The 24,956-nt window shown below is 38.6% G+C and overlaps 1 protein-coding gene across 3 annotated transcripts in view; it reads left to right on the top strand.

Annotated features, from left to right (window-relative positions):
* PTPN20 (protein tyrosine phosphatase non-receptor type 20) overlaps positions 1 to 24,956 on the top strand; it is a 92,849-nt gene that overhangs the window by 15,517 nt on the left and 52,376 nt on the right. For all 3 annotated transcript variants that reach the window (XM_060191247.1, XM_060191242.1, XM_060191237.1), the window contains 2 exons: positions 590 to 885; positions 20,281 to 20,430. In XM_060191247.1, the coding sequence (XP_060047230.1) occupies positions 20,394 to 20,430 (37 nt within the window). In that variant the 5' untranslated portion in view covers positions 590 to 885; positions 20,281 to 20,393. The remainder of the gene's footprint in view (positions 1 to 589; positions 886 to 20,280; positions 20,431 to 24,956) is intronic.

Genomic DNA, 24,956 nt, shown 5'->3' with positions numbered 1-24,956 from the left:
TTTTATTTATGTATTTCTTGGATAGAAACAGAGAACTTGAGAAGGGAGGGGAGCTAGAGTAGGTAAGAGACAGAGAGACACCTGCAGCCCTACTTCACCACTCATGAAGCTTTCTCCCTGTAGGTGGGGACTAGGGGCTTGAACCTACATCCTTGCACACTTTAATGTGTGCACTTAACTAGGTGAGCCACTGCCTGGCCCATCGTGAACTTTTAATTAACAATATGAAATGAGTTGGACTTAAAATTTCTCTACATAAATCCTCTAAATCCTGGAGAGGGTTTGTTAAACATCATTCTCATATACATTGAGTGGGCATGTCACTTTTCTTTATACCTTGTATACTTGTTTTGATTCATATTCTTATTCTGTATTTCAGTATTTTAAAGTCTATATGTTGCAAAAATTATAGATTCATATCACAGAAATTCTCCTTCAATTGTAATGAAAGATAATTGCTAGTAAAAAAGCACTTTAGATGTTAATCAATGGGAACAATTTATCATGATCTTACAGATCTATTATTGCAAAGATTAAAATAGGAAAGAAAAGGCTGCTTATCCCATGTAAGGATTTTTTTTTTTAATAGATTGAATCTGAACTCCTTGAAGGCAATCCTGAAAGCTGATTCCTACTCATCAATAGTGAATCCTCAGCAGCTAATTCAGCATACGTGTGACATTAACATAATTAAATCACTGGAGAGACTTTCAGAACCAAGATAGCAGTAGAGGAGATTCCTTCGCTCCCACGAGGATCAATTAATCAAAATAATAGGCTACGGAAAGTACCAAGTTTGGAGTGAGATTGCACTTCACTACTTCACTACTAGTACAGACTGCTTTACAAAGGACATGAAAAGATTAATACTTCACTAGGCAAAAGGTGAGTGGAGAGAGGTGAGAAAATGTGTTGTGGAGTGAGGGACATGGACAGTAGAGGTACTGGCCCAGCGGGGACCTGGAGAATGGGAAGCAGAAAAGGTAGAGAGGTATATGCCCTAGGCCCAGGGGATGTCCATATGGAGGAGCTGATGTGGTCCACATAGGTTGGGGCCACCACTAGAAGAGTAACAAGAAATGTGCTGTAGAGAACACTTCCTTTCTCCTAATCCTCCCAGTGAGTACTGACCTTTAGAAGTCTACTGATGGTGGACAGATTACAAAATCTCAGAGCAGGGTCCTCAGAGAGGTAGTATATGAGTGATCCCACATGATTCCACAGACATGAATGAGGCTCCTCTTCCCCTGCATGTTATCAACAACAACAACAACAACAACAACAACAACAACAACAACAACAACACACACACACACACACACACACACACACACACAAAACCTGGGATCGGGTGGTAGTGCATCCGGTAAGTGCACATGGCACAAAGCACAAGAACCGGCTTAAGGATCCCGGTTCGAGCCCCCGGCTCCCCACCTGTAAGGGAGTTGCTTCACAAGTGGTGAAGCAGGTCTGCAGGTGTCTATCTTTCTCTCCCCCTCTCTGTCTTCCCCTCCTCTCTCCATTTCTCTCTGTCCTATACAACAATGAACGACATCAACAACAGTAATAAGTAATAATAATAACCACAAGTCTCCAACAACAAGGGCAAAAGAAGGGGTAAAAATGGCCTCCAGGAGCAGTGGATTCATGGTGCAGGCACAGAGCCCCAGCAATAACCCTGGAGGCAAAATCAAAACAAACAAACAAACAAACCCCCCTGCAAATATAAACCTAAGTACTTGTGAAAGGTAGCAAAAGCCAAGAAAATTAAGTCAGAGAAAACCAAATAAAATTAAACACAGTGACATCTGCTGGAAAAGTAAATGTAGTTCAGCTCCTTTGTAACATACAGATATAGGGGGGAAAGAAAAGGACATTTAAAATAGTAAAATAGGAGGAGACCTCAAAGGAACATAACCTCATAAGGAGAGAAAAATGTTCTGGTATCCAACCTCAAAAGCTATCACCTCAAAAATATATCTTCCTAGGAAATTTCAAAATTGCTATTATAAAGAAACTCAAAAGAAGTAGAAGAAAACTCAAGACAGACTAGAGTAAAACAAACAGAAAAATATAAAGACAGAAACTTCTGTATTATATCAGATAAAAATAAATTTCTAGGGGCCGGGTGGTACGGCACCAGGCTAAGTGCACATAGTATGAAGCACCAGGACCTGCGCAAGGATCTTGGTTCAAACCCCCGGCTCCCCACCTGTGTGTGTGTGTGTGTGGGGGGTTTGCTTCACAAGCCATGAAGCAGGTCTGCAGGTGTCTCTCTTTCTCTCTCCCTCTCTATCTTCCCCTCTCCTCTCAATTTCTCTGTCCTTTCAAAATGAAAGAAAGAAAGAAAGAAAGGAAGAAAGAAAGAAAGAAAGAAAGAAAATGGCCACAGGAGCAGTGGATTCATAGCAGTGCAGGCACGAAGCCCCAGAGATAACCCTGGAGGCAATAAATAAAGAAATAAATAAACATAGTAATAAATTTCAGATAGAATGAACAAAACAAAAAATTGGGCATTATATTATAATTGATAAAGCATGAAGATGAAACATTTGTTAATATATATTCCCATGCTATAGTAACTATGAAATAAAGCAAATATGGTTCTAACGAGAGACACTGACAGAAATAGTTACAGCAGGATGCTTTAACACACTGCTCAGCAATGGACATATTATCATACAGAAAATTAAAGAAACAAAAGTCTTAAATTGGAGGTGGAGTTAATATTTACAGAATGTTCCATCCCCAAACTCTAGAATGCATGTAATTATTTTTTAAATTTCTTTATTGCTGAATTAATGTTTTACATTTTACAGTAAATATAATAGTTTGTACATGCATAACATTTCTCAGTTTTCCATATAGCAATAAACCCCCACCAGGTCCTCTGTCATCCTTTTTGGACTTGTATTCTCCCCCTCCACCAACCACCCCACCCCAGAGTCTTTTACTTTGGTGCAATATGCCAATTCCAGTTCAGGTTCTACTTGTGTTTTCTCTTCTAGTCTTGTTTTCAACTTCTGCCTGAGAGTGAGATCATCCCATAGTCATCCTTCTGTTTCTGACTTATTTCACTTAACATGAATTTTTCAAAGTCCATCCAAGATCAGCTGAAATTGGTAAAGTCACCATTTTTTAAAGCTGAGTACTACACCATTGTGTAGATATACCACGACTTGCTCAGCCACTCATTTGTTGTTGGATATCTGGGTTGCTTCCAGGTTTTGGCTATTACAAATTGTGCTGCCAAGAATATATGTGTACACAGATCTTTTTGGATGTGTATGTTGGGTTCCTTAGGATATATCCCCAGGAGAGGAATTATAGGATCATAGGGTAGTTCCATTTCTAGCCTTCTGAGAGTTCTCCAGACTGTTCTCCACAGAGGTTGGACCAATTTACATTCCCACCAGCAGTGCAGGAGGGTTCCTTTGACCCCACAACCTCTCCAGCATTTGCTGCTGTTACCTTTTCTGATGTATGGCATTCTCACAGGAGTGAAGTGGTATCTCATGGTTGTCTTTATTTGCATTTCTCTGACAACCAAAAACTTGGAGCATTTTTTCATGTGTTTCTTGGCCTTTTGGATCTCTTCTGTGGTGAATATTCTCTCCATGTCCTCTCCCCATTTGTGGATGGGGTTGTTTTCTTGTTGTTGAGATTGGCAAGCTCTTTATGTATTTTGGTTATTAGCCTTTGTCTGATGTATAGCATGTAAAGATCTTCTCCCAGTATGTGAAGGGTCTCATGGTTTGGGTAGTGGTTTCTTTTGCTGTGTAGAAGCATTTTAATTTGATGTAGTGCCATAGGTTTATGCTTGCCTTAGTCTTCTTTGTAATTTGATTCATTTAATTGAAGTTGTCTTTAAAATTGATGTGGAAAAGAGTTCTGCCAATATTTTCCTCTAAATATTTGATACTTTCTGGCCTTGATCCACTTGGAATGTACTTTTGTATTTGGTGAAGTATAATGGTTCAATTCCATTCTTCTGCATGTTTCAACCCATTTTTTTTCCAACACCATTTGTTGAAGAGACTCTGCATTCCCTATTTATTAGTCTGGGCACCTTTGTCAAAGACTAGATGTCCATAGGTGTGGGGGCTTACTTCTGGGCTCTTAATTCTATTCCACTGGTCAATGTGTCTATTCATGTTCCAGTACCAAGCAGTTTTGATTTCAATGACACTATAATACAATTATAGACCTGGAAGTATGATGCCTCTAGTTCTGTTCTTTCTTCTCAAGATTATTTTGGCAATTCTAGGTCTTTTCTGGTTCCAGATAAACATTTGTAGCATTTGTTCTATTCTCCTAAAAATGTAATTGGGATCTTTGGGGATAGCATTAAATTTGTATATGGCTCTGTGTAGTATATTCATTTTGATGATGTTAATTCTTCCAACCCATGAACATGGCGTATCTTTCCATTTCTTTGTGTCTTTTTCAATTTCCTTGAGTAGTGACTCATAATTTTCATTATACAAGTCTTTCACTTCTTTGGTTAGGTTTATTCCTAGATATCTTACTGTTTTTGCTGCTATAGTAAAAGGAATTAATTTCTGGATTTCAACTTCTTCTAACTTAATGCAACTTCTTCTAGTGCATAGAGGAATGCCACTGACTTTTGTATTTTAATTTTGTAGCCTGACACCTTACTGTATTGCCTGATGATTTCCAAAAGCTTCTTGCTGGATTCCTTAGGTTTTTCTATGTATACCATCATATCATCTGCAAATAGGGACAGTGTGACTTCTTCTCTTCCTATCTGTGTCCCTTTAATTCCTTGCTCCTGCCTGATTGCTATGGCAAGAACTTCCAACACTATGTTGAATAGTCATGGTGATAGTGGACAGCCTGGTCTAGTACCTGATCTGAGGGGATGCTTCCAGGTTTTCACCATTGAGTATGATGTTAGCTGTAGTTTTGGACTATACAGATTCCACTATTTTCAGGAATTTTCCATCTATTCCCATTTTGTGTAGTGTTTTAATCATAAACGGATGCTGTATTTTGTCAAAGGCTTTCTCTGCATCTATTGATATGACCATGTGGTTTTGAGTCTTGCTTATATTGTTGTGGATCATGTTGACTGATTTACATATATTAAACCATCCTTGCATCCCTGGGATAAACCCCACTTGGTCAGAATGAACAATCCTTTGAATATACTGCTGTATCTGGTTAGCTAGAATTTTGATCAATATTTTAACATTTATCTTCATCAAAGATATTGGTCTGTAGTTTTCTTTTTTTGGCTGTGTCCCTGTCTGCTTTTGGTATCAAAGTGATGTTGGCTTCATAGAAGCTGGAAGGGAGTATTCCAATGTCTTCAATCTTCTGGAAACCCTTTAAAAGTAAAGGTATTAGTTCTTCTTTGAAGGCTTTGTAGAATTCATTGTAAAACCATCTGGTCCAGGAATTTTATTGTTGGGAAGGTTTTTGATAACTTTCAATTTCATTAGCTGTGATGGGCCTGTTCATGTTATCTAGTTCCTCTTTACTTAATTTTGGAAGTTCATAGGTATCTAGGAAATTGTCCATTTCTTCCAGGTTCTCTACCTTGGTGGCATATAGTTGTTCATAGAAGCCTTGCATGATATGCTGAATTTCTGCAGTGTCTGTTGTGATATCTCCTCTTTAATTTATGATCTTTTTTTTTTTTTTTTTTTTTATTTTTATTTTTTATTTTTTAATTTAAATTTTTAATTTAAGAAAGGATTAGTGAACAAAGGCATAAGGTAGGAGGGGTACAACTCCACACAATTCCCACCACCCAATCCCCATAACCCACCCTCTCCCATGATAGCCTTCCCATTCTCTAGCCCTCTGGGAGCATGGACCCAGGGTCGTTGAGGGTTGCAGAAGGTAGAAGGTCTGGCTTCTGTAATTGCTTCCCTGCTGAACATGGGTGTTGACTGGTCGGTCCATACTCCCAGTCTGCCTCTCTCTTTCCCTAGTCAGGTGTGTCTCTGGGGAAGCTGAGCTCCAGGACACATTGGTGGGGTCCTCAATCCAGGGGAGCCTAGCCAGCATCCTGGTGGCATCTGGAACCTGGTGATTGAAAAGAGAGTTAACATACAAAGCCAATCAATTTGTTGAGCAAACATGGATCCCAAGATTGGAATAGTGGAGAGGAAGTGTTGGGGAGGTACTCACTGCAAACTCTAGTGTAATCCAGCTTTCAGGTATATATTTTGCAGTAGTTTATGGATACGTGTGCACATACGCTCTCTCTCACAGAAACTGGTGTATGTCTAGGTTATGGGACTTTGTTAGAAAGTGAACTACCTGAGATAAAATTAGAGTGTACTATAAAAGGAAAGGTCTCACCCGAGTAATGAAGCTGAAGGGTTGTCATTCCACACGTGAAGTCTCTGGATACACTCTGAGGTGAAGCATGTTGAGATGGCAATCGTTGCTTTGGTTAGGTTGTGATCGGCGGATGCAATATTATTTGGTATGGATTGGGAGAAGCATACGGGAAAGTGAGCCCTATCCAAGGGTGCCAGGACTGGGGGAAGTAGGGGCTCTATAGTGAAGATGTGAGGTTCCTGCTGTCTTAGGGTTCAAAAAGACAATCAATAGTTAATATTACCCACACATTATTTGTTAATTGGGTTAACTTTGAAAAGTCCCTTTGTTATGGTTTGCTGTACAGTACCCAGTATCTTGTATATAGCTGTGCTATTGGAAGCTTCTAATCTACTTGGTCTAGGCTTTTGAGAGAGTCCGCATATCAAATACGTAGCCTATCTATTAAAAAGATTCAGTTTGTCTTTTGAGAACCTTTGAGACATACAATTGATTTCCCCCTCTCATATTAATTAACTACTGATTTATATGTCTACATTTTGCTAGGAGTGTACATAAACACCATTCCCATCACCAAAGGACCGTGACCCATCCCTCCCGCCCATTCCCACCCCCCACTGGCCCAGGCAGCTACATGTCTACCCCTCACCACTGGGTTTTTACTTTGGTGCCCTACTTACAATTTGATCAGGTCCTGCTTTTAGTTTCCCTTTCAAATCTTCTAAGTCAGCTTCTGTTGATGAGTGGGATCATCCCATACTCATCTTTAACTTTCTGGCTTAGTCCACTTAACATAATTCCTTCTAGCTCTGTCCAAGATGGGTCAGAGAAGGTGAGTTCATTGTTCTTGATAGCTGCATAGTATTCCATTGTGTATATATACCACAGCTTTCTCAGCCATTCATCTGTTGTTGGGCACCTGGGTTGCTTCCAGGTTTTAGCTATTATGAATTGTGCTGCTATGAACATAGGAGTACACACCTCTTTTTGGTTGGGTGTTATGGAGTCCTTGGGGTATAACCCCAGGAGAGGAATTATTGGGTCATATGGAAGGTCCATGTCTAGCCTTCTGAGGGTTTTCCAGACTGCTCTCCACAGAGGCTGTACCAATTTACATTCCCACCAGCAATGTAAAAGGGTTCCTCTGTCCCCACATCCTCTCCAGCATTTGTTGCTGCTGTCCTTTTTGATGTATGCCATTCTTACAGGAGTGAGGTGGTATCTTAGTGTTGTCTTAATTTGCATTTCTCTGACAATCAGTGACCTAGAGCAGTTTTTCATATGTTTGTTAGCCTTTTGGATCTCCTCTGTGGTGAGTGTTTTGTTCATTTCCTCTGCCCATTTTTGGATGGGGTCATTTGCTTTTTTGCGGCTAAGTTTGCTGAGCTCTTTATATATTTTGGTGATTAGTTTCTTGTCTGATGTCTGGCATGTGAAGATCTTCTCCCATTCTGTGAGGGGTCTCTCTGTTTGTTTAATAGTTTCTTTGGATGTGCAGAAGCTTTTCAATTTGATGTAGTCCCATTGGTTTGTTTCTGCTTTGGTCTTCCTTGCAATTGGGTTTGATTCATCAAAGATATCCTTGAGGTGTAGATGGGAAAGTGTTTTACCAATGTTTTCCTCTAAGTATTTGATTGTTTCTGGTCTGACATCTAGGTCTTTGATCCATTTGGAGTTGATTTTTGTTTCTGGTGAGATAAAGTGGTTCAATTTCATTCTTCTGCATGTTTCAGCCCAGTTTTCCCAGCACCATTTATTGAAGAGAGCCTCCTTCTTCCATTTAATCCTTTGGGCCCCCTTATCAAAGATTAGATTCCCATAGGTGTTGGGATTTACTTCTGGGCTTTCAATTCTGTTCCACTGGTCTGTGTGCCTATTTTTGTTCCAGTACCATGCTGTTTTGATGATGATGGCTTTATAATATAGTTTAAGGTCTGGGAGTGTGATGCCTCCATTTCTGTTTCTTTTCCTCAAGATGGTTTTGGCAATTCTAGGTGTTTTCAGGTTCCAGATAAATGATTGTAGTGTTTGTTCTATTCTCTTAAAGAAGCTTGGTGGAACTTTGATGGGTATTGCATTAAATTTGTATATGGCTCTGGGGAGAATATTCATTTTGATGATATTTATTCTTCCAATCCATGAGCATGGGATATCTTTCCATTTCTTGGTATCAGTTTCTATCTCCTTGAGTAGCGACTCATAGTTTTCAGCATACAAGTCTTTCACTTCTTTGGTCAACTTTATTCCTAGGTATTTGATTGATTTTGCTGAAACAGTGAATGGGAGTGATTTCTGGATGTCTTCTTCTTCAGATTTAGTGTTTGCATAAAGAAATGCCACTGATTTTTGTACATTGATTTTGTAGCCTGATACCTTGCTATATTGCCTAACAACTTCCAGTAATTTTCTACTGGATTCTTTAGGTCTTTCTATGTATACTATCATATCATCTGCAAATAGTGAGAGCTTGACTTCTTCCCTTCCAATCTGTATCCCTTTGATTTCTTTCTCTTGCCTGATTGCTATGGCAAGAACTTCCAATACTATGTTGAAGAGTAACGGTGACAGTGGGCAGCCCTGTCTAGTCCCTGATCTGAGGGGGAATGCTTTCAGCTTCTCTCCATTGAGTATGATGTTGGCTGTAGGTTTGCTGTATATAGACTCCACTATCTTGAGGAATTTCCCATCTATTCCCATTTTTTGTAGAGTTTTGAGCATGAATGGGTGTTGGATTTTGTCAAAGGCTTTCTCTGCATCTATTGAGATAATCATGTGGTTTTTGGCTTTGCTTTTATTGATGTGATGAATGACATTGATTGATTTACGGATGTTGAACCAGCCTTGCATTCCTGGGATGAATCCCACTTGGTCATGATGAACAATCTTTTTGATGTGTTGCTGTATCCGGTTGGCCAAGATCTTGTTTAATATTTTGGCATCTATGTTCATCAGAGATATTGGTCTGTAGTTTTCCTTTTTTGTTCTGTCCCTATCAGCTTTTGGTATCAGGGTGATGTTGGCTTCATAAAAGGTGGAAGGGAGTATTCCTGTTTCTTCAATCTTATGGAATAGCTTAAGAAGTATGGGTATTAACTGTTTCCTGAAAGTTTTGTAGAATTCGTTTGTGAAGCCATCTGGTCCAGGACTTTTGTTGTTGGGGAGATTCTTAATAACGGTTTCAATTTCTTTGTCTGTGATTGGTGCATTTAGATTTTGTAGTTCTTCTTGGTTCAGTTTTGGAAGTGCATAGGTTTCTAGGAATTGTTCCATTTCTTCCAGATTCTCTAGCTTGGTGGCATATAGTTCTTTATAGAAGTTTCGCAGAATTCTCTGGATTTCTGTGGTGTCAGTTGTGATATCTCCTGTATCGTTTACAATTCTATTAATTTGAGTCTTCTCTCTTTTTTGTTTGGTGAGTCTGGCTAGGGGTTTGTCAATTTTGTTTAATCTTTCAAAGAACCAGCATTTGGCTTCATTGATCTTTTGTATGGTTCTTTTATTTTCGATGTTGTTTATTTCTGCTCTAACTTTAGTGATTTCTGTCCTTCTGGTTGCCTTAGGGTTCCTTTGTTCCTCTTCCTCTAAGTCCTTGAGGTGTGTAGTAAGTTCGTTCATTTGGGCTTCTTCTTGGTGTTTAATATGTGATTGTATAGCTATAAGTTTCCCTCTCAGTACTGCTTTAGCTGTGTCCCAAATATTTTGATAGGTTGTGTCTTCATTTTCATTAGTTTCCAGGAACATTTGAATTTCCTGTTTGAGTGAGTGTCTGACCCAGTGGTTCTTAAGGAGCATGTTGTTTAGTTTCCAAATTCTATGTCTTTTAATAATTTTCCGTTTGTTGTTAAAAGTTAGTTTTACTCCACTGTGGTCTGAGAAGATACTTGGGATGATTTCAATGCTCTTGAATTTATTGATGCTGTCTTTGTGGCCTAACATGTGGTCTATCCTTGAGTATGTGTTGTGTGGATTTGAAAAGAAGGTGTATTCCAGTTTTTTGGGGTGGAGGAGTCTGAAAATGTCCAAGAGGTCTAGTCTGTCAATCTCTTCATTCAATTCTCTTATATCTTTATTGGTTCTCTTCTTTGTTGATCTGTCTAAGTGTGAGAGTGGGGTATTGAAGTCTCCCACTATTATTGTATTACTATTGATGTATTTTTGAAATTCTTTCAATAGGTGTTTAATGTATTTAGATGGTCCCTCGTTGGGTGCATAGATGTTAATAATTGTTAAGTCTTCTTGGCTGATTGATCCTCTTATCATTATGTAATGTCCTTGCCTATCTTTTATTACTTTATTTAATTTAAAATCTATCGTGTCTGAGATGAGAATGGCTGTTCCTGCCCTTTTTTGTGGACCGTTAGCCTGTATGATAGTTTTCCATCCTTTCACTTTAAGTCTGTGTTTATCTTGTTGTGACAGATGTGATTCTTGCAAGCAGCATATGGTTGGGTTATGTTTTCTGATCCATCCCCCCACCCTGTGCCTTTTGATGGGTGAGTTTAAGCCATTGACATTTATTGATATTATGGATTTAATGTATTGTAGTGCCATTGTTCTAAAAAACAATTTGTTTGCTCTGATATATTACAAGTATTATAGTGATGTTCTTGTTTATAAGAGGTCTTTTAATACCTCTTTCAGGGCCGGCTTGGTGATAGTTGCCTCCTTTAACTGTTGTTTGTCTAAGAAGGTTTTGATCCCTCCATCTAGCTTGAATGAAAGTCTAGCAGGATATATAATCCTTGGTTGAAACCCTTTTTCATTCAGGGCTCGATAGATATCTTGCCACTCCCTTCTGGCTTTTAGAGTTTGAGTTGAAAAATCTGCAGAAAGTCTTATGGGTTTTCCCCTGTATGTGACTTTTTGTTTCTCTCTTGCAGCCTTTAGGATCCTTTCTTTATCCTTACTTCTTCTCATTGTGACTATGATGTGTCTTGGTGTTTTCAGGTCTGGGTTGATTCTGTTTGGTACTCTCTGGGCCTCTTGCACCTTGATATCCTTTCTGTTATTCAGGTCTGGGAAATTTTCTTGTATTATTTCCTCTAGGATGTTTGCTTCCCCTTCCTCTCTTTCTTCCTCTGGCAGGCCAATTATACGAATGTTACTTCTTTTGAGATCATCCCATATGTCTCTGTTGTTGTTTTCAGTGTCTCTCAATCTCTTTTTAAGCTCTTTCACCTCTTTCTTAGTTTTCTCTAACTCATCCTCTGTCTGACTAATTCTGTTTTCTGCTTCTGTTAGTCTGCTTTCCCTTGCCTCAGCTTCTTTCTTCATTACAGCTATTTCAGCTTTCAGTTCTCTAATTGTCTCAAGATAATCAGTATTTTCCTTGGGGGTCTCAACTGTTGTTTCCCTAATACTGCCATTTCTTTCCTCCAATGTTGTTTTCATTTCTGTGATTAATAAGTTTATTATTGCTTGCATACTTTTCTTATCTATGGTTACTTCTGACTGATTTGTGGTTTCTTCTGGGCTCTTGTCTTCATTCATTGGGGTAGCAGTTTTATTTGTTTTTAATCTACCCATTTTTTTTTAATTTATGTGTTTCTCTCTCTTTTTTTTTTTTTAATGTTCTGTTGTTCCTCAGTTGTTGTGTTTTGAGCACAAGTAACACTGTACTAAATACCTTTATGACAATTGCACTCACCAACCTCCGGAATAACCGTAGCAACTGAAGTAAGTATTGAAGGAGTTTAATCGTTACCAGTTAGCCAAACAATTTCTCCAGTCCGTGAAAAAATAGTAACCAAATCCCAGTGAAGAAAGAGAAAAGGAAGAGAGGATAGCAAGAATAGACAGTTATGCAAATCTACTATCCAGTGTATATTCTAAGGGTAACAAGAGTGTAAAGGGAACTAGAGCAGAGATACACACATAGAGAGTCCACTCTGGGTCAGATTTCTTCCCCAAAGTAATTCACAAATTCAGAAAGGCAAAGAAGAAAGAAGTGTATGACAAGATTAAAAAAAAAAAAAAAAAAAAGAGCGAGATTGAGAGAGATAAGAGAGAGAAAAGGGAGAAGATAGGAAGAAGAGTTGTAATTAAAGAGCAGTGCGAGGAACTTCCCAAATGTGTATCAGTGAATTAAAAAACAAAAACAAAAACAAAAACAAAAACAAAAAAAAAAACCCTGTTTGGTGGTATGGGGTATCCTGCTAGTAGCTGGTCCCAGGCACTGCTTATGGGGGGAGGGGGGGCGGCGGGAAGGATGTATGCTTGAAAATTAAAAGGAAGAAAAAAGAATTTTTTCCCCTACTCTAATTCTTAACCCAAATTAAGTTATAGAAACATCCTTGGTATGACCGTTATGGCCCCTTATTGGATGGCCTGCTAAAGGCAGAAAATCCTATTGTTTACACAAGATGTGTCCGGAGCTCAAAGGCTAGCCGCTGCTTCTGCTTCTCCGGGCGCCATTTTCCGGGAAACCCCGCCCTCCAGACTTTTTTAAAGGATTTCTCAAAAATGAAAACTAGCTCCAAGTCCTTTGATCCAATGAGAGCTATACTCAAGAAGTCTTTGGATCCACCCTCAGGGTCGCGGTGGACCCTGGCAACTCCCAAGAGGCAGCCCCCGAGCTAAAGTGCTCTCTCCGGGTCCTCTGCCCACCGCGCTCTGCAACCGGCGGAGGAGCCGCCTTCCCGGGCGGGCGGAGGACAATGCCCGGCGCACTCGCCTTGCCTGGCACCGCCTGGGAATTCTGGAGCCCCGCTAGTCCGTGTCACCTTTGCTCTAATTGTTAACCCAAATTAAACTGTAATAACTTCTTTGGTGCCCCCCCCTTATTGACTGGCCTGCTAAAGGCAGAAAATCCTACCTTTGCCGACGATGCTATCTGAGCACTCGCTGTCAGCGACTTCTCAGGCCGTCGCCATCTTACCTCCTAATTTATGATCTTATTTATTTGGGTCTTCTCCCTTTTTTGTTTTGTGAGTTTGGCTAAAGGTTTGTCGATTTTGTTCACTCTTTCGAAGAACCAACACTTACTTTTGTTGATATTTTGTATGGTTTTCTTATTTTCAATGTTATTTATTTCTGCCCTAACTTTAGTGATTTCTGTCCTTCTGGTTGCTTTAGGTTCCCTTTGTTATTCATCTTCTAAGTCTTTAAGGTGTGCAATCAGGTTGCTTATTTGTGCTTTTTCTTGTTTCCTAATTTGTGCTTTTATGGCTGTGAACTTCCCTCTGAGTACTGCCTTAGCTGTGTCCCAAATATTTTGATAGCTTGTGTCTTCATTTTCATTGAAGTCTCAAAACATTTTGATTTCTTCCTTTATTTCCTCTTTGACCCAGTAGTTGTTAAGTAGTGTACTGTTGAGCTTCCACATTTTGGGACTCTTACTAATCTTTTGTTTATTGTTAAGTGTTAATTTAATTCCACTGTGGTCTGAGAAGATGCTTGAGATGACTTCAATGCTCCTGAATATGCTGATGCTGTTTTTGTTGCCTAACATATGGTCTATCCTTGAGAATGTCCCATGTGGACTTGAGTAAAATGTGTATTCCAGTTTATTGGGGTGAATGACTGAAAATGTCCAATAGTTCTAATTTATCTATCTCCTCATTTATTTATCTCCCTCATTTCTTTCTTGATTTTCTACCTGGATGATTTGTCTAGTTGAGAGAGTGGGGTGTTAGAATCCCCTACTATTACTGTGTTGCTGTTAATATATTGCTGTAGCTCTTTCAGTAGATGTTTGATGTATTTATATGGCTTCTCATTGGGTGTATTATTTATTTTAAAGTCTATCATGTCAGATATGAGAATAGCTGTTCCTGCCCTTTTTTCTAGGGTTATCAACTTGTATGACAGTTTTCCAACCTTTCACTTTGAATCTGTGTTTGTCTTGTTGAGTCAGGTGGTTTTCCTGTAGACAGAATATTGTTGGGTTGTGTTTTCTGATCCATTTTCCTACTCTGTGTCTTTTAATAGGTGAATTCAGGCCACTGACATTTATTGATATCACATATTGAAGATATTTTAATGCCATTCTTGTAGATTTTTAGAGTGTTCTGATATATGGCCAATTTATGGTTGTCTGACTGTTTATAGGAGACCTTTCAGAACTTCCTTCAGGGAAGGCTTGGTGATAGTTGATTCTTTCAAATGTTGCTTGTCTGAGAGGGTTTTTATGCCTCCATCTAGTCTGAATGACAGTCTAGCAGGATACAATAGTCTTGGTTGAAAGCCTTTCTCATTGATGAGCACTTGATAGATATCTTGCAATTCTCTTCTGGCCTGTAGTGTTTGTGTGGAGAAGTCTGCTGCTAATCTTATGGGTTTTCTTCTGTAGGTGACTCTTGGTTTTTCTCTTGCAGCCTTCAGGATCATTTCTTTATCCTTATTCCTTTCCATTCTAAATATGATGTGTCTTGTTGTCTTTAAGTCTGGATTAATTCTGTTTGGGACCCTCTGGGATTCTTGAATCTTTATGTCTTGCTGTTGTCTAAACTAGAGAAGTTCTCAGCTATTATGTCCTGAAGAATGCTTTCTTCCCCTCCCTCTCTTTCTTCCTCTGGTAAGCCAATAATGCGTATATCATTTCTTTTCAAGTCATCCCATAGCTCTCTGTTGTTGTTTTCAGTATCCCTTAATCTCTTTTTGAGGTCTCTCACTTCTTTTTTAGTTGGCTCTAATTCATCCTAGATCTTGATAATTCTGTCTTCAGCCTCATTTATTCTATTCTCTCTCCTGTCTACTGTTTTCTGAAGTTTGTCTATTTTGTTACCCTGTTTTGATACTGTTTTAGCTTGTTCAGCTAGTTGTGTTCTTAGCTCAGCTATTTCAGCTTTCAGCTCTCTAATAACCTTGAGATAATTAGTGTTTTCTTCCAGAGTCTCATTTGTTGTTTTTGCATTTCTGATGACAATTCTTTCAAAATCTTTTTTCACTCCTATGATTATTTCCTTAGCTAGTGTTTGGATGTTGACCTCATTATTTTATGCTTCACCCTTTGCGGGGATTTTAGCTGGACTCTTGTCCTGGTTCATTTCTCAAATATTTCTTCTTGTTGGTTTAACCATCTTATATAGTATGTTATGAGGTCCCTCTCTCAGTACTTTTCTGATCACTCTTGCCTGGATTGACTTGTATCTATGTAAGGTAATTAAAGATTTCACAGTTGTGGAAATTGACACTTGTTTCAATATTATTTGAATCCCTGAGTTGTAGCTCAGTGGCTTAAGAGCTCAGTGGCTTTTGACACCTCTTATGTTCTTTTTCTTCCCTGTAGGCTATGGGAACCTGAGGGCTTTTAAACTATAAGTAGGCTTCTTAGCTTAATCACTGACTCCTGACGAAGAGATAAAGCAGGGTGGGGCAGAGATAATCCAGTGGTTATGCAAAGAGACTGTCACAGCTCCACTGCTAGGCCACTGAGGTATAGATCTTCTCCTGAGTTTCCTGTTTAGTTCTCTGTCCCCTTGTGTCAGCAGAGGGCCTCCCACCGCTGCTCCAGATTCTGAGGTCAGTAGTAATGGAGACTCACAATTGTGTTTGGTGAGTCTTAGGGGAGTCGTCTCCTCCCTTCAGCTTTCTTTTTGTTGGAGAAACAGACTGGAGGTGGTGTCTCAACTGGTAAACTGCCTGACTGTTTCAGCCACTTAATCTCTCCCATGGCTCCTCTTTGTCTGGGAGCCACACGTGTTTGCACTCACTGGTGATTTGGTGGGTTCCTGAAGTCATTCTAATCCTGTCTTGTTGCAGTCCCAGGTAGTCTCCTTTGGAATTCCTAGTTGACCCGGGAGAGGAGAAGAGAGAAACAGAGCTGCTGCTATTCCATAGCCCTGCCTCCGGAAGTGCCCCTAGAATGCATATTATTTTGAACTGCTTAAGAAATATTCTCAAGAATATATCACATATTAGGGTTGAAAACAAATCTTGGTAAATTTATTAGGGTTGAAATAATAGCAAGAATATTTCAAGGTCACAGTGGGGTAGAACTAGAAATAAACCAAATGCAAAAAGATGGGGTGGGGGCAGGGTCACATGTTGTGAGCAATAAACAGCATTATTCTAAACATATTGAGTCAATGAGAAAAATAAAGGCTAGGTAAAAAATACACCTGGAGTATAAATCACATTACCTTAATAGATAGAGGAAAACTAGTCAACAAATGCAACATTTTTTAATGATAAAAACCCTCAACAAAATGAGTGTAGTAGGCACTAAACTCAGCATAATTAAGTCCATGAGTGGTAAACCTGCAGCCAACATCCTATTCTGTTGTAAAAAGCTGAAATATTTTCCTTACTGATCAAGAGGAAGAGGATCTAGGATGCTTCCTTGATAATCAAACCCAGAATGTCCACTCTCACTACTATTATCCAATCTATTGCTGGAATCATAGCAAGAACAGTTAGACAAGAAAATGGTATAAAAGTCATACAAATGTTAAAAGTATTATAAATGTCACTGAGATTCTGCTCCATACCTTTGACAATGACCTGCATAAACAAAACAGGAAATTACAGGTGATGGTGAGATTGGAGAGAAAAAGGGGCTCTGTTAAACATTCAATGGAAATACCAACTGCTGCAGCCCCTTTCAAAAACTGTATGGAGAGTACTTAAGGAAATAAAAATGGAAATACCTTATGATCCTTATAATATCACTCTTGGGCATTTATCCAAAAGATGTGAAAACACTAATTTGAAGGAACATATATGCACCTGTAGTTGTATAACATGTCATAGCTGCATTATTGACATTCGCCAAAGAATCGAAGCAGCCTTAATGTCCATAGACAGATAAATGTATATGGAAATTATGGAATATATATACATATATAGTGGAATACTACTCTTAAATCAAAATATGATATTTTACAAAATAATCACCAAAGAATATATCCAAAAAGCCAACAAACATGGAAAAAATGCTCCAAGTCACTGATTGTCAGAGAAATGTAAATAAATACAATAATGAGATAGCACTTCTCTCCTGTGAGAATGTCATATATGAGAAATGATAGTAGCAAGAAATGCTGGAAAGGTTGTAGGGACAAAAGAACCCTCCTGTACTGCGGGTAGGAATGTAAATTGGTTCAGCCCCTGTGGAGATCAGTCTAGAGAATTCTCAAAAGGCAAGAAGTGGACCTACCCTATGACCCTGCAACTCCTCTCCTGAGGATATATCTTAAGGAACAAAATACATCCAAAAAAATTTGTATATGTCTATGTTTTATAGTAGCACAATATGTAATAGCCAAAACATGGAAGGAAACCAGGTGTACAACAATATATGAGTGACTAAGAACTTGTGATATATATATATATATATATATATATATATATATATATATATATATATATATATATATGGATACTGCTCAGCTGTTAAAAATGGTGAATCAATCTTCTCACCTCATCTTGGATGGAGTATGAATAAATCATGTTAAGTGAGATAAGTCAAAGAGAAGGTTGGATATGGGATGATCTCACTCATCTACAGAAGTTGAACAATAAGAACAGAAAGGAAAACAAAAAAGCAGCACTTTCACTGCCTGTGAAGCGACCCCCCTGCAGGTGAGAGCTGGGGGCTCGAACCGGGATCCTGATCCCTGTCAGTCCTTGGCACTTTCTGCCATATGTGCTTAACCTGCTGTGCCACCGCCCAGCTCCGGACTAATCATCTTCTATCCCTGAGATAATTAGGGCGGTACACTAGAGGGTACTCCTTCCAGGTACTGCCCATGTTGACACATCCAGGCACTAATTGAGGGGTTTCTTCTTTCTAAAGTGAATCCATTTTACCCTCTATCTTAAAAAAAAAAAAAAAAAAAAAGCAGAACTTGAACTAGATTTGGTGTATTGCACCAAAATAAAGGACGCTGGGGGTGGAGGGGAGTGTTCAGGTCCTGGAACATGATGGTGGAGGGGGACCTAGGTGGGGGTTAGAGTGTTATATGAAAAACTAAGAAATTTTACGCATGTACCCACTACTGTATTTTACTGTTGCCTTGTAAACCATTAATTCCCCCTAATAAAGGAAAAAACAAAATGGATAGGACTGGAGGTGATTACGCTTAGCAAAATAAGTAAAGAAGAGAAAGACTATACTTTCAGGGATCTTTTCAATAGTTTGTAATGAAGAGAAAGATAAGTACCAAATAGTTCACTGATATATAGAATCTATAGAACTAAAACACATGAACTTATAAAAAATTAAATAAAACAGAAGTAAACAAACTATCTCTAGGACTATGGTGGTTATTTCTAGCAGAGTAGTGGTACAGAACTTTAGTGTTTGGTGCTGTGTGGAACAATACATTGTAATCTTACAAATTTGCAAACCACTATTAACCACAAATAAATGGGCTGACAGAAACAAAAACAAAACAAACAAAACAAACTAGTATCATTAAAATGGCAGTACAGCCTAAAGAATTATACAGATCCAATGTTATCTCTTTCAGAATTCCAACGACATTCTTCAAAGAAACGTAAAAGTGAAACTATTACATTTATTAGAAACTACTAAGAACTTTAAATAGTAGAAGCCCTCCTCAGGAAAAAAGAACAGAACTAGAAATTGTCCCTGGCTTCAAACTACATTATAAGAATATATTAATTAAAATACCTGTGTACTGGAATGAAAACAAAGTATAAAAGCACTTATTTGAAGTATAGTAATATCTATACTTCTATGTTTATTGTAGCATTTATAGTCAGCCTGAGCTAAGCACCATTAAATAATACAAATCAATGGAAGAGAATTCAGAGTCCAGAAATCAAGCCAATATATTCTAGAACTTTTTTGTTTATGATAGAAGTTTATGATAGAAGAGACAAGCCTATAGTGATGCAAAGAAAGCCTCTTTAATAAGTAGTGTTGGGAAAACTGAACAGCTAGATGCAGAAGAATAAAACTAATCAATACTTAGTGACATACACAAAAATTAATTAAAATTGATTAACAGCATGGATGTAGTAACTAGCCCCAGAAAATATATGTTATAAAACATAGCCAATTTGCTTTTTTGATAGCTCCCTTATAGCTGTGTCTGAGAACTCAGTTTCAATGACTCAGAAACCAAAAATAAGTATAAGCAATTGGGACTATATCAAACTAAGCATTTTTGAATAGTGACACTTTTTGTCAAAATGGACAAAACAGCAAGTTATCACTTTCCATCTGTGAGCAACACATGTTGTAGAGGAGGTACAGAGAGAGCAACCTGTATGTACTACAGGTGAAAATGTAACTTTGTGGCTATTGTGGAAAGCAATATGGAAATAGAAATTAGAAATATGAAATAGAAACTCCTGCAATTCAAATACCCTACTTCTGGGCAATTTACCCAAAATGATGAATGAGCAATGGAAGATGTAATATATCCACATACAATGGAATGCTATTCAGCTATAAATAAAGACGAACTGTCATTTGCAGGCACATGGGTGGACCTAGAGAGTATTATGCTAAGTTAAATAAACCAGATTGAAAAATACATATACAATTTAATTCATATGTGGAATATAAAAAAAGCAAGAAGATGAACTAAATAGAGTGAAAGCAAATTTATGAACTATAAGAAAAGTAGTATTCAACAGTAGGAAAGGGGTGGTCTGGGAGGTGGCTCAGTGGATAAAACAGTGGACTCTCAAGAATGAGGTCCTGAGTTCAACCCCCCGCAGCACGCACATGTACCAGAGTATCGTCTCTCTCTCTCTCTCTCTCTCTCTCTCTCTCCCCCTCTCTCTTTCTCTCCCCTCAAAAAACAAAGAAAGGAAGTAGAGGAGTAAACCAAGACAAAGGGGATGAACATGTTGGTTTCTTAATGCTGTACGTCTGAAACTTGCATAATGTTATAAAGCAATTTTATTCAACTGAAAATAGTAACAATTTTTAATTAAAAATGAATCAAGTCATTGAATGGCAGTGACTGAATTAATAAGTAATGATATGCCAAGAGTCTAAAAACTGGACTTGTCTAATAGAAATTCCTTTGCATTATGTTTGATTAGGTAAACAATTGTGTACAGGCTACAAGATTACAATTAGATCTTCTTCTGGATTGTCAGATACAAGGCTTGATACCTGTAGAAGTCTTAAACATCTCCTCAGGTGTTGGGACAACATGTCTTCTTTACCCAAGAAGGATGCAGAAGAGTCTGGTAGGTGCTTGTGCATTGCATACTTTGGGGTGTGTGGGGAGCAGGAGGAGCTAGAGCAGTATTTTTCAGACCATGCAATATCCAGAACCACCTGTAGGTCTATCTTCAGATTCTGGGTCACTGGTCTGTGATCAGGTACAAGATCCAGAATTGCTAAAGAACCGTAACACTTAACTAGCAAGGATTAGGTGTGTGTGTGTGTGTGTGTGTGTGTGTGTGTGTGTGTGTGTGTGTGTTATATTTCACTAATTTCAAGTAACACTGCATTTAAGTGCAATAAATATTTACTTTGGAGACCTTGCAAAGTAAAAAAAAAACAAAAATAGTTGCTTTTGGTACATAATATTGATGAGTGTTTTAATTAGATGCCACCTGTCTCCCAACTGAACCAATATGTCAAGGACTTACTTAAAACATTTTTTTTATACTGTTCCTTTTTGTTCCTTTTTACTTTCATGTGTAGCTCATCTGTTCTCTCTGCTGCCCTGCATTCCTTATAATAACTTTTATTCTTAGAGGTCTAAGCCAGAGGTCTGTAAGGAGCAGTTTTTTGTTTTGTTTTTTTCCTTTTTCTTCTGGTCTTGCCATTCTGCCATAAGCCCTTCTGATCCTGTTTACACTCTGGAAGACCTAAAGATAGCTTCTTTTTTTTTTTCGCCTCCAGGGTTATTGCTGGGGCTCAGTGCCTGCACCATGAATCCACTGCTCCTAGAGGCTATTTTTTTCACTTTTGTTGCCCTGGTTGTTTAATGGTTATTGTGGTTGTTATTAATATTGTTACTGATGTCGTTGTTGTTGGATCGGACAGAGAGAAATGGAGAGAGGAGGGGAAGACAGAAACGGGGAGAGAAAGATAGACACCTGCAGACCTGCTTCACTGCTTGTGAAGCGACCCCCTTGGGGTGGGGAGCCAGGTGCTTGAACTGGGATCCTTACGGCTGGTCCTTGTGCTTCGCGCTGTATGTGCTTAACCTGCTGCACTACTGCCAGATTCCCAGCTTTCTTTCTTTTTTCCTTTTTTTACTTATAAAAAAGGAAACACTGACAAAACCGTAGGATAAGAGGAGCACAGCTCCACACAATTCCCACCACCAGAACTCCATCTGCTCCACCCACCCACCCCTTGCCATAGCTTTCCTATTCTTTATCCCCCTGGGAGTATGGACCCAAGGTCATTCTGAGGTACAGAAGTTGGAAGGTCTGGCTTCTGTAATTGCTTCCCGGTTGAGGTTGAACATGGGCGTTGACAGGTTGATCCATACTCCCAGCCTTTCTCTCTCTTTCCCTATTGGGGAGGGGCTCTGGGGAATCCTTAAGGAACCTTATGGCTGGTCCTTGTGGTGCACTTAACCTGCTGCACTACTGTGGGACCCCCAGCTTACTTTCTTATTGAGGTCTTTATCCATAGCCCATATGTTATTTCCATCTTTTCCTTCTACTACAGACATTATTGTTGACAGTATGTTAGTATTTGCAAATTTTTTTTCTTTGCTTGAATTCTTTCTTTAGGATAAATTATCTGAATTGACATCCTTGAGCTCATGGGTTTGAATTTTATTATCTGCTGCCATATCATTTTTCCGGAAGAGGTTGGGCATTTTACCAGCAGCATATCAATCATACTATAGTTTAACTATCGCGTTTGGTGTTATCACAGCAAGGAGAAATGTTTTTCTGAAGTGTTGTTAGTTTAGTTTTGAAATGGTGCCTTGTGCTTACTTCAATTTGCATTTGTCTGATTACTTCCCAGTATTATTTATTTCATTATACATAACTTGATTTAAAAAAAAAGTCTGTTTGGTGCTTTTCCTTTTTTGAGCAACTGTGAACTAACAGGTTTGTAATTAAACCTTACTGCCTTAGTCTTAAGAATCTAATGAAATTCTAAAAGTTTCTGAGTTTTTAAAATATAATTTTACTTAACTTCTTTTCTAATTTCTTTACATTTGGTGTCTTCATTTTAGGTTTCTAAATGTTTTATTATCCTTATTTATTCATTGGATAGAACAACTAGAAATCAAGAGGCAAGGGGTGGTAGAGAGGGAGAGACACAGAGAAACACCTGCAAAACTGCTTTACCATTTGCAAAGCTTTCTGCCTGCAGGTGGGGACTGGTGGCTCAGATATGAGCCCTTGTGCACTGTAACACGTGTGCTCAACCAGGTGCACCACCAGCTATCCCTCTACTTTTTAGAAAAATGAGGAAAATACAAATAAAGAAACTTGAGGAACCCAATAATAGAAGATATTTTCAAATTAATGTGCAACTGGACACAAACTAGGTGGGTTTCCCTAAAATAAATTGCAATCAGCATTAATTTTCATATCCTATTGATAGAACTTTCTCACTTCTAATTATTTACTTGTGTATTAAAATAGTATTACAATCTACTAGAGTCATCTACAATTTTGCTCTTTTTGCCACCTAGTTAATAAATGATCTTTTTTTTTCCCCAAGAAAATGTTTTGCAATACTGAAACATTTAACATAGTCAAACAGATACAGATAGAGCAATAACCAAGATACTTTAAATAATTAAGAAATCTTTAGCCACAGTTCCCAAATCTCTTAGATTTCTTGGAAATCCAGATAGAATTTGTATTTCCTGTGTTCCCATAGTATTTTGTTTATATCTTCATACATTGCTTGTCTTATTGTCTCATGTTCCGGTTTTGTATACATATTTACCACTGGACTATAAGTTCTTTGAGGATAAGAGTTGAGTGTGTTTATCTTTGCTTAAGTAATCCTAATATTTTGTAAACCTATTATTTTGTAAATTATCTGTACTTAATAAGTGCTTGTTGATTCTCATCTCAGAGCTGTTCTTACTGATGGAAGAAAGCAGAGAACAGAAGCAGTGCTACTAATCTGTAGTGTCTAGACTATGCTCTCCTTTCAGAAATAATAGACCTAGCAGTTTTGATTTTTGGAAAATCTCTATTACTAAACAAATGGTTTGTGAAACCCCAGAAATGAATGAAGTGGTCTTTAAGAACATTTTGAATTTTGCTACAATCCAGACTGGATAGGCCGGCATTTAGAGAAGTCTAGGGCAGCCTCGGATTAAGAAATTCTCCTCATCCTGATGTAGTGGGCACTTTTCTTTCTTTTTTTTTAAAATTTTTTATTTATAAAAAGGAAATATTGACTAAATGATAGGATAAGAGAGGTACAACTTCGCACAGTTCCCACCACCAGACCTCTGTATCCTATCCCCTCCCCTAGTAGCTTTCCTATTTTAAAAAATTTTTTTTATTCATAAAAAGGAAACATTGACAAAAGCATAGGATAAGAGGGGTACAACTTCAAACAATTCCCACCACCAGACCTCCGTATCCCATTCCCTCCCCTGATATTAGCTTTCCTATTCTTTAACCCTCTGGGAGTATGGACACAAGATCATTGTGGGGTGCAGAAGGTTGAAGGTCTGGCTTCTGTAATTGCTTCCCTGCTGAACATGGGCGTTGGCAGGTCGATCCATACTCCCAGCCTGTCTTTCTCTTTCCCTAGTGGGGAAGGGCTCTGGGGAAGCAGAGCTCCAGGACACATTGGTGAGGTTGTCTGTCCAGGGAAGTCTGGCTGCATCCTGCTAGCATCTGGAATCTGGTGGCTGAAAAGAGAGTTAACATACAAAGTCAAGGAAATTGTTGACCAATCATGGTCCTAAAGGCTAGAATAGTGCATGTGAAAAATTGGGGGGTCCCTGTTTTGTAGATAGCTCATAGGCATATTTTAGTTATATTCCAAAGGGCCTGTGGCTATACTAGTGGTTTTTTTTTGTTTTTTTTTTTGCCTGAGCCTGAAATCTGATATGCAGGTGGATCCTAATTATTGTCTGGGGAGATGATGTCACTGTTGGCAGAAGGACCAGAAAGCTGGATCAGGGAAGAGAGTAGCTCCCAAATATGGGGAAGATGTATAAATATTGTTGATTGTAAACCCCATCGATTTGATGTGATCTGGGGCCCATATTCAGCTTAGGAACCTATGTGACCTCTGCATCCCTGTAGATCTGATCTCACATTCTGTGGTCATAAGTAGGAATGTTCCAAGCTGCCCCAATATCAGGACCCATCTTCCTCAGGTGTAGCATAGAGTATATTGTCCATCTTCCCTTCGGAGGATGGAACATTAACTACCATTGTTGATCCAAGTTGAGGGCAAGGTCCTATGGGGGCCCACAAAGGGGTCTATTGTGTTGTTCCTGATAGAGATGACTGGTAACAATGGAGAGAGGGGTTTATTCGAGGTCTAGGCCCATTATGTCTGTTTAGGAATCTCAGGACTCCCTGATTAGGGCCCCAGCTGATGGGGTGGCCTGATAGTGACTAAAGAGTCATCGTTAAAGTATGCCAGTCTCTTGGTAATGGGCACTTTTCTTCCAGGCTGTCCTAAAACTAAGATGACTCAAACCCCAGGTGGTTCTATGTATGAAATCTCTATCACCTCGCCTTTAATTAAATTTGACGACTGTGTTCTGAGTTCTTTCTGAAGTTATAAACATTGTCATCTTCTTGCTAGG

The sequence above is a fragment of the Erinaceus europaeus genome, chromosome 1 (assembly GCF_950295315.1).
Source record: "Erinaceus europaeus chromosome 1, mEriEur2.1, whole genome shotgun sequence".
NCBI lineage: Eukaryota > Metazoa > Chordata > Mammalia > Eulipotyphla > Erinaceidae > Erinaceus > Erinaceus europaeus.
This window is presented reverse-complemented; position numbering and strand designations above follow the sequence as displayed.